This window comes from Crotalus tigris, unplaced genomic scaffold (genome assembly GCF_016545835.1).
Source record: "Crotalus tigris isolate CLP2741 ecotype Arizona unplaced genomic scaffold, ASM1654583v1 scf7180000017663.5292952, whole genome shotgun sequence".
Classification (NCBI taxonomy): domain Eukaryota; kingdom Metazoa; phylum Chordata; class Lepidosauria; order Squamata; family Viperidae; genus Crotalus; species Crotalus tigris.
Window position 1 is genome coordinate 4,535,869 of NW_024096550.1, and position 16,632 is coordinate 4,552,500.

At 36.3% G+C, this 16,632-nt stretch overlaps 1 protein-coding gene across 2 annotated transcripts in view; it reads left to right on the forward strand.

The window, feature by feature from the left end:
* The window catches only part of MYOF (myoferlin), a 101,817-nt gene that overhangs the window by 1,079 nt on the left and 84,106 nt on the right, over positions 1-16,632 (forward strand). For both annotated transcript variants that reach the window (XM_039336029.1, XM_039336030.1), the window contains exons 2-3: positions 4,521-4,576; positions 8,324-8,415. In XM_039336029.1, coding sequence (XP_039191963.1) covers positions 4,521-4,576; positions 8,324-8,415 — 148 coding nt within the window. The remainder of the gene's footprint in view (positions 1-4,520; positions 4,577-8,323; positions 8,416-16,632) is intronic.

The window sequence follows — 16,632 nt, forward strand, 5'->3', positions numbered from 1 at the left end:
TGTTAATTAAAAAGTTAACTGCACTTCTTTTATTTCAAAATTAGACACCTAGAGCTTTATAAATATATAAATCAATAGATAAATAAAATCTTTAATTTGTAAGAAAATGAAGCCTGGAGATTTCTTTTGTAACTTGTTTATGAATCATTCATTCATTACCCAAGGCTACTTTTCCAGTTTCCACTTATATTTCAAAGGGGCTGTAAAAAAAAAATTCCAATTTGAAATGTGTATTTGTAGTTTTGCTCACAAACCTTTCTGCAGCCATAATTACGATGCTTAAAGGGCACCAACAGAAATTAATTTCTATGTTTAGATGCTGTTTTCAGTACTCTTCATCCTCTCTAAAGCTTCTGGTCATATGCAACCCCTCTCCCCAGAAAATTAGAGGAGGTGCATTTGGTACACCCATCATGTAGTTGATTTTGTTGTTTAAATTTGAATAAGTATCTTGAAACAAAAGCTTGGAAGAAAGGTCAGGAGTTACTGTGTGATTCATGCTTTTTTTCCATGGAAAATGTGAATTGAACCCTTCAGTAGAACAAACTTTAAACAAAGAAGAAACATACTAAAGATGCAGTCATGCTGGATTTCTAGGAGGATGGCTTGTAGGTGGTGTTTAAAGGCTTAGAATGAAAAGTATTGTGAGCAGAGACATTTCCACAAAATAAAACTAGAACACCCTGCAGGAAACAACCATGGGAGACTGGCCTGTGATAAAATGTTTAGAAACAGTGTCTTCATCCTTGTTCTATTTATTTCGGGATGTTCAGGTTGTGATGTTGCTATGTACCCAACATACACCCACTCACAAGGGAGAAGTATCAGCAGGTCTGAAGAAATCTCTTGAGTTTGCAGAAGTACAAAGATTGTAGGAGGAAAAAAAGACATCTTGGAGGAAGCGTAGAAAGAGACAAAGAAAGACAAAGTGTCCTTCGTGGCACTTAATGCTAAATGAAAATGAATGGTCAGAATCTCCAAAAATAGCAATTTACAACATGTTCCAATCCTGGTTGTATATGCTATGAACAACTTGGAAAGAACAGGTTTTGCTGAAGTATAAATCATCTTTATTGGCATATATTTAAGGAACTGAATATTGTTAGTGCCATGGAATAGCAGTTGAGGTCATTTCCCCACTAGAGACTTATAGCATTATATAGTTATCCTTCCACTGTTGTGCCAAAATGAGTATAATAAAGACAGGTTTCATATTACTTCAGTGATGGCCGAGTAATGCTATGAAGATGCTAATGAGGAAATGGCTTGAATAATGGAAAAGTTAGGGAGGAGGGGAGAGAATGGAATGGAATGGATATCCTGAATAAAATAATAATTACTAATATCTGTACTTTACAGTTGGCCTAAATTCATATGATCAAGTCAGGTTGAATCGATTTCAAATGTTCATTGCAAGGGATCAGTTCAAAGTGACCTGTCCCCTCCCTCCAGGGAGAAGAAGAGGATATCAGGGAGAAAGGAGACAACACAAGCCAAAAGTAAAGTGAATGCCTCCACTTCAGTTTTATATCTGGCCCTACCTAGTGCTTGCTTCGGCCTGACCTACCTATTGGCTAACATGAAGTGATGCTAGCCATGGATGATGTCTTGAAAATCCCTTGGCTCTGCTTGGAAACCCCATTGGTCTAATCTGCTGATTGGCAAACATGCACCTGCACTAGCCATTGGGTAAGACATCCGTTTTGAAATCATCCCAAGTGAACTCAAAGCACTCTTTCAGAGACAAGGAGCTGGGGTTTTTTCACTTTTGCACCCTAAGATTGCTTGCCCGTAGTCTGTTTCTACTTGTTCTTCTATTCCATTTTGCTGTGACTCATTTTAGAATATCAACCTACTTTTGGGCCCTTCAGCCCTACTCACAATGCACTAGCAGGTATCCTTGAACGAACACAGAAAATGTAGCCCTCCATAACAGAATTTAATAATTTGTTGCATTTCGTACTTTTTCTCTCTATCTTCTAAACTTAGCTTCTAAAGCTTCCTTGGAAAGCAGCATTAAACTTAAATGAAAGAATTATAGACCAAAGTTTATATGGGATTTTTCAATTGGGGGGGGGGTCTCCCTCCTGTTTCCCAAGGTTAATCCTACAAACCATTATGGGGACATTGCTCAGGCTGAGGAGGAATAACTTACTGAGTATGGATATTTACTTGTAGTGATAGCAGGGCTTTTTTTCTCATAGAACGCCCAGAACGGAGTTCCGGCACCTTTTTTGGATGGAACCTTGTAGGGTAGGCAAGGCAGGTTGTACGATGTGTGTGAGTTCCAACACCCTTTTTTTTTTTTTAAGAAAAAAAGCACTGAGTGGTAGTAAACTAGAGACTCAGGTACTTCAATAGTTTACGGAACTGTGAGAGCTTTCTATCACCTGCTCCTTCATCACAGAGAAAAGGGTTCAGTTCTTTGCTGTTCTCCATTTTCCCTCTTACGTGAAAATTATCTAACATTACGATTCCACCATCTTCAATACAGCCACAAGGAATAAATTGGGTTTTTTTATTGCTGATTAACTAATGTGCTTAAAGAATTTCACTAAAACAAAATAAGATTATATGACAGTGGAGCTTGCAGTGTTGGATGAGCCCTCACATGTTCAGCATTTACCTCAGTAAGACTTATTCTTAGGTAAATATACAGTATGTACAAATTTAACTTAAATTTAGCACTTCTCTTTAAAAAATTTGTGATAAGCTCATACTTTGAGATTGCAAAGTGTCAGTTGTGGAAAATGTTGGGCCCAATTCAATTGTAATAGTGTATGCTAATATTAAATAATGGTAAAATCACATGGGATTATAATACTGTTTAGTTTATATAACATTATAGCCGATATTGTTCAGCAGGACTTGCAAATCTTTTGTGGTCTAGCCTGAGCTAGTATCTTGCACACTCCTTTTTTTAATGTTAATTCCTGTCACAGTTTTATTACAGGAATGTGAGTCACTAGTTTCCATACTGACTAAATAGAACCAATTGTCTGCTCCTCCCACACATATCTAGCAGAAGGAGTATGTTCTGTAATTGAATTTCATGGAAGCTATGAAAATATATATCTAAAGCACCCCTTTTTAAAAAAAATCACTATTAAATCCATCATGATCCATTATTTTTTAAAAGAGATTTAGTGCAATGCATGCTGTAATAGTTGGCATATTTGGAAAAAAATTACTGCATTTTGGGTTTTTTTTATTTCTGTTAGAGATTCTATAGATTGAAAGTATGGATTTGATTTAAAAAGTGCTAATTTTCTGTGCAGTTTTTACCTATATTTAGTCAATGTATATGTATTGATGAGGTTAAATGTCTATATTTTGAACTGATCAGAGCATTCTTCTATTACCACAACTAAAATATATCAATAATGATTTAGAGCAAAGTTTTTCAGTCTCAGCAACTTTAAGATAAAGATTAACTTTTAAGCATGAGTGATTGGGAAATTCTGGAAGCTGAAGCCCATATTAGAGTGGTTAAGATTGAGAAGCACTGATCTAGCCCAAAGTTAATACAGTTAGAATCACTTGAAAAAAAAATAGCTCAAGGAGTAATCTGAATTTTACATGGAGATTTCTCCTTGCCACGACCAACTCACTGCAGCCAACTTGCTATGAACAATTCACCGTGGCCAACTCACTGTGGGACAATTTGCCATGGCTAACTCACCATGGGACAACTCACTGTGGACAAGAGTTACACTAATATCAAAGAAATAGTGAAATAGAATAATTAAAGAAAGGGTGCCAACAGGAAGAAAGGAAGGAAGAAAATGAAATGAATGTATGTGAATGACAAAAGTTAAAATAACGTTTTAATTATTAATTATTTTAATTAATAAATTAGTAATTAGTAATAATAATTATTTTATTTATCTATTAATTATTTTAAATAATTGAATTGTTGAATTGTCCTACAGCAAGTTGGCCTGTGGCAAGTTGACTGTGGCAAGTTGGCTGCAATGAGTTGTCCCATTCTGCCCCAGATTACACTTTAAAAATCAACCTTAGATGATAGGTGATAGTCATGACACAGAAAAGAGAATTAGAGGTAAGATAAAAATCATCAGTAGGAAAAGAAATATCTGCTGATATGCTTTTCTGTCAACATAAGGTCTGCTAAGTCAAATAAATATTTTAAAACTTCTCAACTTTAATGTCTTATACAGTAAATATCAATAGATATAATCCTCATAAACCGAAACTCTTTGGGGTCCTCAATCATTTTTAAAACTGTAGAAATGTTTTGAGGCCAAAATGTTTGAGAGCCATTGCTGTAAAAATGTCAAAGCTGAAGAGATTTTAAACATTTTACAGCTATTCTTGTGTAGTGTTGCAGTAAAAGGAAGCATTTGGAGACATTATAGGTCTACCCAGGCCCACATGTAAAGATATACAGTACCAATGAGTTATTATTATAACTATGAAAAAGGTTTTTTTAAAGTGTAATGGAATTTTTAAAACTATTTTTTCTACACAAGTAAGTGCATATCTTTGTTTATTTCCAGATGAGAAAAAGAAAACGAAGAAAATTGATAGTGAACTCAACCCGGTTTGGAATGAGGTAAATTGATCTTTCTGTCCCTATAATGTAGGAAAAAGCACAATGTGTGTAATAGGATTCAGTCATGGGCCCTATTTCATGACTTTGGGTGTTGCAAACAAGAAGACAGTGAGAAACACAAGTGTTGTACGTTTCTGCTCTGTTCAGAAGTAGAATTTCTTCCTGTCTTGCCAAGTAGTATTTAGTGGCTAGCAGCCTCTGCAGCAGACCAGAGGCCACAAAATGATGGTTTATGTGTAATGGTATGATTATGCAAATGCCACTATTATGTACTTACATCCCAATATTTGATGCAATTTACTGCATTTGCATAATGCCTCATTAAGCACATGTCATTCTTTGCGCTCTCCATTGGTCTCCCTGTGGATGCCCATGGAGGCAGTCTTTTTACAGTCAAGGACCATATTTGAAGAGTTAATTATTTTTCAGACTTCAGGACTGTAGTGGGGTGTCAAATCATATAATAGTATTTTGGGGTCTTCTGGTCATTGGGGATGGTGAACTTTAGTGATAGTTTTGGGGGTATTCTGATAAGTATAAAACTGGTTGCAAAATGCAGGTCCTAAGAGCCTTTTCTGATGGTTCTTAAAGGTCCTTCTGGCTATGATTAGTGAAAAGGAACAGTCACTTTTAGGAAGAAGCATATTAAATTGTGGAGTAAGCTTTGAAATAATTACAGGTAGTCCTTAATTTATGACCAGTTGCTTATCAACAGTTTGATGGACCTACCAGGGGTACTTTTGACCTAGTTCCAAAGCTCTAATTCTCACCCATGGACATGTGCCCACATGTTGGGTGCTCCGCAAGCAGCCCACATACAGTATATGGGTATTTGCAGAGTCCTATGGTCATGTGACCGTTTTACACATTTTTGCTAAAAACCAGCATTTGCTTCCAATTTTCAGTAAAATCAGTCCACAGTAAACCAATGGTTTGCTTAATGGCCACTACAAAAAAAGATCATAAAATTGGATTGGTTACGTGGGTGACCCATTTTACAGCTGCTGCAACTTACGTTCTCTGATGGTCTATTATGGTCATATGTCGAGGACTACCTGCCTATGCCAGGTATAAAGAAAACCCCAAAAGCTTCCATGCCAAAGTGCATAATATGTTTCTACCCTTTTTTGTGACCTTCAGCTCTGTTCTCCCCCAAATACTAAGCAGAGCCCTTAATTACAACAGGTTATCTATAACCTTCTAATATAATTGGTTTATTATCATATCATTCAGTAGCTTGTATATCCTTTCCATTAAGATTAATTTTTAAGAATTTGGTCATTCTTCATGTCTTGGCCAGGATCACATGGAGGCCTTGTTCTAAGACTGAGAAGTTCCAGGTAGCCAACACTGATGAGCTGGAAGTCCACAGTGATACCAGTAAAGGGACTTCTTCCTAACTGAGATACCTGTTTCTGAGGTTTTTCTATACATGGGAGATAAATTCCCCCTCACCTAATTCCAGTGATTATTAAACTGAATTGTGAAAAGCAAAACAAATTTGCACAGTTCAATTCAAAGACGCATCAGATTTGGAAGTTATGATGGGGGTGAGAAATCACCAGGTGAGTCCTAGACTGTTGGCTAAGCAGAAAAAAAATTTCAAACAAATCAAAGAATTCCTGTATTCTTCTCAAGAGAGCTGCATCGACCAGGAATTAAGTTCAGCTTGAAGGGGTCATAATATATATTTTTTATTAATAAGGCAGGAGTTAGTATTAAAATTGAGCAGTCTAACTTCAAGCTTTTGTCATCATTCTAAGCAAATGCCAGTTAAAAATAAAGGAACAGTCTGGGTTAATATCTTCCCTCATCTTTCTTGTGATTTATTTATGCATATCCTCTTCAGGGCTCTGCTTTTGATAAATGTTAATCTAGGTTAGTCAGACCAGAGCACTTGAATACTTAAGAATGCTTAGATAGGCAACATTTCCATTCCCATACAAATTACTCTTTCGACATCTGCACCAGTTCCACATTTACACCTTCTGGGAATCAAGCAAACCAACCAATAATTATTGGGAATAATTCGCACCCATTGAAATGGGTAAATATTGCATGTGTGTTGAGCAGAAGCAGGCAATCTTTCACCTGGGGTTTTTATGACTTGAGACAGCCAAGGTCTGCAGGTCTGCAATTGCCATAGTTTGGGTGGCTGTTTCATTTAGTTTGGATTTGGGGGATGGGGTAATGTGAGTGGATTGTTTTTTTTGTCCCTAATGTTTTCCCAAAATTGGAATTCTCTTCCCCTCCAGATTACAGTGGTAAATTATACCTTGCTAAAGTTTGCTGGTTGTGGGATGGGGCTACAAAAAAATACAGCATGTGTCAAGATAGTGTTTCATACTATCTCACATCTTAAACGAACTCTAACCCTAATCCTAAACTTGAATGGCTGGATGAAAGGGAGGCAACATAGCTAGGTGATGGGTGAAATAGCATTGCAAGTAGGAGGGGGGAGGGTTCTTTGCTGCACAACTTCACTTGTGAAATATATCTAGTGTTTCTTTCCTTTCTGCTTATCCATTCCAAATATCACAACTGTCTACAGTAATCCTAAAATATTAGGAAGAACAGCAACCAAAAAACCCATCACTCCCCATCAATAACATACTTGTTTCTCAGTTGATTTAAAAAACAATATTCCAGCATGTTCGGATTTTATTTTTAGATTACAGGGAATCCTCAATTTAACGCCATTCATTTAGTGACAGTTCTAAGTTAAAATAGCACTGAAAAAAGTGATTTGTGACCAGTTTTCACACTTATGACTGTTGCAGCATCCCCATGATTGAAATTTAGGTGCTTGGCAACTGGCATGCATTTATGCACTGTCCCGGGTCATGTGATCACCACTCGTAATCTTCCCACTTGGCTTCCGGCAAGCAAAGTCAGTGGGGGAAGCCTGATTTGCTTAATGACCGCTTTATTCACTTAACAATTGCAATGATTTGATTAACGACCATGGTACAATTGGGCACAACTCACTTAACAATTGCCTTGCTTAGCAACAAAATTTTTTTGGGGGGGAATTATATTGATCTCTCAATATCAAACACATTTGTTGATAATAAATATTTATAGAAACTAATAGGGTTTTTTTTAGTTTTAAAAGATTTAACTAGTTCTTGTTAAAGTACTTTTGGTGTCTGAGAAGCTGAAAGTGATAAAAACAGATGTTTTAAAGAAGCATTACATCAACAAAATATTGTCCTCAAGATAATCTTTTCTATACAAACATAATCAAGTCCAATAAATTCTAAATATTAATTTTAGTTATAAATTATAAACTATAGGTTAGGCCAATTGACTAGGTGTAGAAATTAAGACACTTTCCCTTTGTCTAGAGTCTAGACAATATAGGAAACTCTAATTCTTTATTCCATTCATCTCTTGCTCTCTCAATATCAAACTCATTTGTTGATAATAAATATTTATAGAAACTAATAGGTTTTTTTTTAGTTTTAAAAGATTTAACTAGTTCTTGTTAAAGTACTTTTGGGTCTGAGAAGCTGAAAATGCTGCTGGTCTGGTCTGCTGGCTAATAGCATTAACATTGTTAATGTTATTAAAAGAGATATTGTAGCTCTAAATTGATAGATGATATTTGTATCTTAGCCCAACAAATGTTAAAAATTCATCCTCACGCGATACTGAATTAAAAAACATTTTTTAAATATTTATTCTTGAAACATTCAGTTCTGGGTTTGGTCAATTTTAATAACTGCTTTAATTGTTTTCACACAGATTCTTGAATTTGATTTGAAAGGATTACCACTGGATATTTCATCATCCCTGCAGATAATTGTGAAAGATTTTGAGACTATAGGGCAGAACAAGTAGGTTATTTTTTAAAAATTTTAGTGCATTTGTTTCTCAACAAACATTTCATTATTTTAAACTAAATGTACTACTTTTGCAATGCCTTTTATTTATTTCGTAAAGTTTTTAAAAATTCAGTTATGCTATTATATGCTTTTTTCCTTTATGAGTAAAGCAAAGATATTCCTTAGTTAACAGTGTTCAGAGACCATTCAGTTACAATGGCTCTGAATGAGCTGTACTTATGGCCAATGCTCAACGTTCCATCCATTACCCCCTCCCACAATCCTGTGATTGTAATCTGGGCGCTTGGCAATTGGCTTTGTACTTATAATGGTTGCAGAGTTCTATGGTCTTGTGAGCACCATCTGCAACCTTCTCTGTCACTTTCCCGTCAGCAAAATCAATGCAAAAGTCAGCAGGGAAGGGTTAGGGTTAGGATTAGGTCACTCCTCTAAGTTACTGCCACTCCCACCAACTTCCTGTGTGCCATCCCATCCTCCGGAGTACCCACCTCAGGGACATGCACATTGGTCTGCAGCAGCCACCTGCCTTCCTGCCTTATGGACTATCTGCCCACCAGCACTTGCACAGCAACACAGCATCCACACCATCCAACTGCACTCCATAGAACTCACTCACTTGCTGGCCTGCTTGCGAGCCTCCCGGGACTTGTGACATCCTGCTGGCTTTCCCTGCTGGCTTGCTTGTTGCAAACTGGCAGGAAGTTGCAAGTTGCAATTAATTGAGGTTCTCACCTAATAATCTATGATCCTCACATAATTACTGTGCAATGAGGACATTGGCTGTTGATAAGCAATGTGGTCAGGTGATATTACACTTTATGTCCTCCTCACTCAACAGTGGAAATTTTGATCCTAGTTACTGTCGTCAATATTTCTTATAAAAGATGAGACAGATAGCATTAGCTATCTATTTGGAAGGCTGAGTCAATCTTGAGCCCGTCAGGATCGAACTCCAGACTGTGGTAGAGTTAGCCTGCATTGTAACCACCGCACCAACAGGGCTCCTATACATTTGACTTAGAAGAGTATTGCCAAAAAGAACCAAAAGATGAGAAACTGCTATGCTCTAAAAATGTCTTTAGTAATATTTGTGTCAGCACTGCAGACATATTATGAAGTATTTTTCATGTTGCAGAGACCAAATGATTGGTTTGATTTTTGGAATGCTGCTTTTAAATTCTCTGTTTTGGTTAAACAGGTAAAAAGAATAGTCTAATGAGATTGTTTTTAACTGATTTACAGTACATTAAATTTTGTCAGATTTTTATTTAAAATAGAGAAAGGCATGCCTTGTGTAGAAACGTCGTGGGATCCAAGCAATCTAAGGATCACAGGCAGACAGAACTGAGGTTTCTCCAGCTGGTTGAATTCTATCTTAGAACTCCTAGAATGTAGAAGTCTAACTCAACATCTTGCAAAGTTTATATTGTGATTCATATGTAAAAAATTTGCTCCTAAAGATTGATTCAAAGTTAACAGTTCAATGTTTATTTAAGGAACCATTTCCTGCAAGCATTTTTCCATTTTTCTTATGGTGACTTCCTCTATGGCATGTTATAAGCATGTTTTATTTAACTTTTTTGTTGTAGAACTAAATTATAAAATACTTTTTTCTGAATGGGAAAGAGACTTCTCATATAGTTAATAAAATGCAACATCTAAGATCAGAGGTGAAGATCACTAATTGAATGTTTAAAATATTTAAATATTTTGCTACCAGAGACAGTAGTATCCTACATATGTCTGCTAGGAACATCTATAGTAAGGACAGCAGGGTGTAGGAGGTTATATAAAGATTTAAAAGATGATAATTTTAGCCTAAGGGATAGAACGAAATGAATTAATGGTTTGGACACTTCCAGTTAAGATTTTTTGTCTGCTCCTCTCATCCCTAAAGTTTCATTCCATATTGTTCAAGAAGGTCTTTTTGAAGATGCATTTGTGGTAGTCTAATGGAAGAGAAGAAAAAAAGAGGATGTTCCTCTGACTTCCTTAAATAAAGTTCCAATCTAACAGCATTTCCATCACCACCCTCCAGTCTTTCACAACAGAATCTGATATTGACCAATGATCAGATTCACTTCTGCCAACTTCCAAATGCACTTCCAGTCCATAGTCACCCTGTTTCCTCAGCCTATTCCCCAAAACAGTGGAAGAGTACACAAATATTATCCAGTCTTCTATCCTTTGACTTCCACTTGTTTTACAGTAACAAAAATTCCATTACCCTTTTCCAAAGGAAAAAAAAAGCTTGGTGTTTCCTCCCTCCCCTTATTTTTCATTAGGTATACAGGTATTTGTATGTGTTAATCTGGTGGTTTGCTAATAAAGATAAGTCATTCTTGGGCAGAAGCAAGGGGAAGTCAATCAAAAGATAAAAGTAAATTAAAGCATTTAACTATAGTGCTGTGGAATGCTTCAGATCTGATTCTAGGGAAAGGTGTATTGGAGTGCACGCACAGAGATGTGAACACGATCTGCAACATCATAAACCAAACCTACCTGTGGATCTCACAGGAGTCCAATTTAAATCTTCTAAAGGTTTCCTGACAATCTTCCATTTAAAAAATATCTGAGTTGAAGCTGAAATGAAATTCATGTTGGTGTTGATAACTTTCCAATAAGAAGTTTCCCAAGCAGGTGTTATCGTGGTTGTAGGTAGGAGCTGAATTGGAGAGGGAGGATTAATTATGAGGAGATAAATTCTGAACAATGTATACTTAAAGAAACAAGTTCCAACAGCAAGATGCTGAAGAATGTGTGTGTAAGAGTAATAGCTTACTTCAACCCAGGAGTTAGGAGCAAAAATGAAGCAGGAATTACCATCAGGAAGTAAATAGAACATCCAGAAGGTGTGCAGACCAGCAGTAGTTTCAGATAAACCAAACAAGACCTAATAGCATTAGGAGATGCATCAGTTTCAGAGTTAAGCCTAAGTGATATAAAACATGGGTCCCCAACCCCTGGTCCATGGACCTGCACCAGGCCTTGGCATGCCAGAAACCAAGATGCGCAAACAACAAAGCCCCATCCGAGGGTGCAGGCAACACACAAAACACACCCCCTCTGGTCCACAGAAAAACTCTCCACAGAACCCGTCCCTGGTGCCCAAAAGGTTGGGAGCTGCTGATACTGTATAAAAAACATTGCACACATTATTACCTTTAGTCCTGGTACAATTTATTTAATGCTACCTTATCTGGGCTGCAAAAAAAGTAGTAGTTTTTCTACAACTGTTTGTTGTTATTTGCTGGTTGTCCTGAATGTTGCAGGCTAGATTTAGTAGCTCCAATTTCTTATGACAATTTAAAATCAGAAGCTACAAAAATACATTTTGGAAGTTGTACTCAGAATGTACTGTAATGTAATGGAAGCCTGGGGCATATGCTGTTTTGAAATTCTTTCATTGAGTAAAATATGGAGGAATGTTCCTTAGATCACAAGAAAGATATCTTCTTATTTGAACTCCCAAACAGACTTAGTCTAGCATTCCAAACTATGATTTCAGATGGTTCTGGTTTTCATCTCAAATGGTGTGTCTGAACAGGCTTGTGATGTATTTTCAGGTATCAGCTGTGTTTTTATTTACATTTTGCTTAATAGTCCAGCTCTGATCACTGTAAATATTGGCTCTGTTCTTTATGGCTGGGGAGTTGGCTTTCATGCCCAGTTCAAATAATGAATGAATAAGCAAATCCTCTTGAGAACAGAACAATAGTTACAACAGGGTTGCCAACTGATCAGAGGTGGGAAAGACCCATGCTGGCTGTTCCTGTTATTCTAGGACAGTGGTTCTCAACCTTTTTAATGCCGCGACCCCCAACCGGTCGTAAGTCGAGGACTACTCAACTGGTGCAGCACCGTTTGCAGAATGGGACTTTTGGCGGGCTCAGCAGGGCAGAGACAGCCTGGACAATTCCTATTGGCTTTTGAAAGCCAATAGAATTAGACTCTATTCAAGAGAGTCTATTCTATTGGCTTTCAAAAGCCAATAGAATAAAAGGGAGTAGCACAGCTAAGGAAAAGGGGGGGGGGGGAAATGGCGGACTGCGTTTTTTGGCGACCCCCGTGAAATGGTCATTCGACCCCAAATGGGGTCCCGACCCACAGGTTGAGAACCACTGATCTAGGAACAAGTGAATATTTTCAAAATATGGGAATAAACTTTTTGACCAGTATGTTAAACTGTTGTAACAAGCAGAGTAATGGCTGGCATAAAATTTATCAATTACCACCATTATTTGTGACTGCTCTCAAAGTGTTTATGTGTCAGATTGCTTGAGAGCTAAAAGCAGTTAACATAACTGCCCTGCTGTGTAAAAGAACAGACCCAGATTCATTCAGATAATAAGTAAATAACTGGTATGTACAATAATTGAATAGGTATTGTATTTGATAGTAGGGAGCAGATTTATAGCCAGCAACACTGGATGACTGGAAATACATTTCTTGTGATTGTGTACCTGATATGTAGTGTGAAAACAGAACTAAATATCCTACTAGGCCCATAGGTCCATTCATCAAATCTGTCATCTTCCAACAGTGCTGAATCAGGTACTTCCAGAAAACCTATAAGCAGGGCAAGAATACAGTACACATTTTGTGCTGTTCCTTCCCAGTAATTAGGTATGGAAAAGTACTTCTCAATCTTATTTGTTGATTCTTATTATTCCTGTATCTGCTTTAGTGCAGTGGGAAGAAGCAGTAAAATACTTCTCTCAAAAGTATTTCCTTTTTTTTTTCTCACCATACGCAATTTTATAAGGCCATGCTCTACTGAAGTTCAACAATTGGGATTAAAAAGAGCTTATTCACAGTGACTGTGGTTCAGAATTGAAGCCTGAATCACCTTTTAGTTATGATCTGACTAATCACACTTTCAGATAGATGGCTCTTTGTGCATTGCTTCTATCTTTAATAAACGGAGAAGAGATATAAATGGAGAACTCTAATGCATTCTCCCACCCCCACCAAAGGTTTAGAGAATGAAGGAAGACAATTGCACAATAACAGCTCCAACTGGAAACTATTATTAAATCGATTAAGAATATACAAGACTAGTACTGTGGCTGAATTTGTACCTTGAGTTTATAAATTACATAGTATGGATGTTTATAAGTCTTCTCTCAAATGTTTGTTGATTTACTTACAATATTTTCTTTTAGAAACCACTGCAGTGTCTGATAATTTTAGGAACTACACAACTAAATATCTAAGTAGCAGCACGTTTATGGTATTTTCAATCAGAATAAAGTTCCTTTTAGTGAAAAAAATATAAAAGGAAAGTTCTCCTTTCCCGGTCTGTCAAAGTCCCTGTCATACTTGTTATCTCTAGACATAATTTACTGAAAAAATTATCCTAAACAAGTCCCTTTCTTGTTTAAATGACTTTTATGTGGGGTGGCCAGATGATAAGCAGGATATACCTGCTGAAATTCCTTTTGCTTATCACTTTTGGGCTTGTTTTACGTATAACAGAAAACAGATGTCTTTACTTTTCTATTTTCCTTACAAGGGAAAATCCAGCTATGCAATTTGTCACGTGGACTAGTGGTTCTGCTCATACTGTGGTTACGTTTATAAAGCCACTGTAAGTAAAAGACTTTTGATAGGCTTTGCATAGAAAACATTGCACAGGACAACTTTTCAGCAAATTTTGTCCCCTGAATGTAAATAGTGCAGCATAGGACATAATAGGGCACTGAATTTTTATTTGTTAGGAACCAAATGTTGATTAAACTAGAAGATATTCCTTTCACGGAAAGAAAAAATGGATTTTCATTTCTGTTTCTCCAGTTTTTCTTAGTGTTTGAGTTTGGTAACTGTTTTTTGTTTTGTTTTTTTGCAACTTAGCATTGCCAGCAAACTATTCATTGTTCTGGCATGTCTGTGTTGTCATATAAAGCTGAGAAAAATGCTGCCTCTATTTTTGTTTTCTGTGGGATAAGATTTTTGCAAGCTAACTTGCTTTAACTTGTAGAAGTCTTATCCTACATTAAGATCAAACCCGACTGAATGGACAGTTGTTATTACTAAGCTTTAGGTAATTTGGAAAAGTAGTGTTAACAATCCTAGGTTGATGGTATAAAGTAAACGTAACCACAGTATGAGCAGAACTACTAGTCCACGTGACAAATTGCATTGCTGGATTTTCCCTTGTAAGGAAAATAGAAAAGTAAATACATCTGTTTTCTATTATATGCTAACTTATTCTTTGATGGCTCTAAATTTATTCAAGCTTTTTCAAAAATATTTTAAAAATTTAAAAAATATAAGTCTGGAAAATTATGTGCTGCTACTGTATATTTTAGAATACTGTACATTGTCATGCTACTGGAAATAAATCAAACCAAAGTTTATATAAAATGATCTTATTTCATAGGTAGGGAGTGAAATAAGTTTCCCCCCTTTTTTTCCAGACATTGAATGGTTTGGCATTGTAAATAGAAGGGGAAATAGCAGCTGCCCAATCTTTTATTTTTTAAAAAGACCTTAGAACATAGATTTGCAGATAAATTCTATAACTATTATGCAGCACTCATCACATGCATTTTTATTCTTATATTGACTCCATAATAATTGCAAGATTTACTTTCAGAAGTTTTGGATGCTCCAACACTGGAGGTTTTTAAGAAGAAATTGGACAGCCATTTATCTGGTATAGGGTTTCCTGCTTGGATAGTCCAAAACATGGACTAGAAGACCTCCAAAGTCCCTTCTAGCTCTGTTATTCTGTATTCTGCAATTCTAGGCAGGGTACAGAGCATGGATAATTAAAATTAAAATAATTGCCACTGCTGCAAGAAAGTTTGCACAACAGTCTTTTACTGTGATTATAGAGATGAGGATGGATTCCAGACCCTTGGAGTGATGAAGTTATCTAGTTGGATAATGAAACTTCTGCAAACTCAGAGATTAGCAGAAATTCCACTTTTCAACCCTGAGCTATACATATTCTCTTCTAATGGAATAGTTGATTTCTGCAGAATTCTGCATAATGCCAACTGGCCGATTCTAGAGCACTGGCTAAGTCTTTTGTGGCCTTATTTTCATGGATTGCAAACTATTTTGAAACAGTACAAGATTTGTTTTTTAAACACTATACTTGTAAGTGGCACCACTGAATACTTCATGCCAAGTGTCACCGTCTCCCTGCTGAAATAACAAGATTTTGGACACACCTCAGCATCGCAGTAGAAGAAAACCAGGATATGACATAATGGAAAGCATGGAAAGTTATACCATAAACAGACTGGTAGGAGACTCAATTAGCTTCCGAAATGGGAATTCTGCAGAAATTAAAGGTTATCATTTAGAATGAGAAGAGAAATTCATTTTTTAGACATAAATACTTCTTATTAAATACTTTCTTTCCTGGTATGCTGCGAGTGAGACAAGGCAGTGTAAATCTGTGGTCAGAAAAAACTTCTATTGGCTTTGTTCCCATTACCATAGCAATTATGCATACTAGCTGGGTTTACACATAACAGAAAGCTCATAATATGGTTTGCTTAATTTGGGCTTAATGTATGCACTACTGCAAATCCTGCAGTGAATTTTAGTAAATCAATGTTTCTTAACCTCAGTAACTAAGATGGATGAGGTTCAACTATTGTCTAGCATGCTGACTGGGGAACTCTGGGAATTAAAGTACACCAATCTTAAAATTATCAAGGCTAAGACAATAAATCATAGTTAAAGAAACCAAAACTTAGCATGATGCACTATCCTGGCTACAGTGCCAAAACAAATGGACAGTCTAAAATATCTTTAGTTGGATATTTCTTGCATTCTGTGCCTCAAATAAATATTTTGGAGAATGAAAACTTTTTTTCTTTTATAATTAATACTGGCTTACTTGAAATGTTTTGAAGTCATCCTTTCTGCAATCATTTGGCTTAAAAAGCGAAAGAAATGAAAAAAAGGAAATACTATTACATTCTGTGATACTTCCTTCAGAAGTATCATTTAACAGTTTAATATATATAATATATATATTAACATGCATTTCTGTTAGCAGTAGATATGTCCCTGCCCTGAATAAGAAACTTAGACATAGACATAGACATAGTTATGTACGTTAACGCTACCTAAGTCATTTTCTATATATGGTGAATGGAAACCATAGTTTGATTAACCAAGGATTGACAAAGCCACAGTTGGCTGGGTTCACATCCCTTTTCTAAATATAAATCATGGATTAGGCAA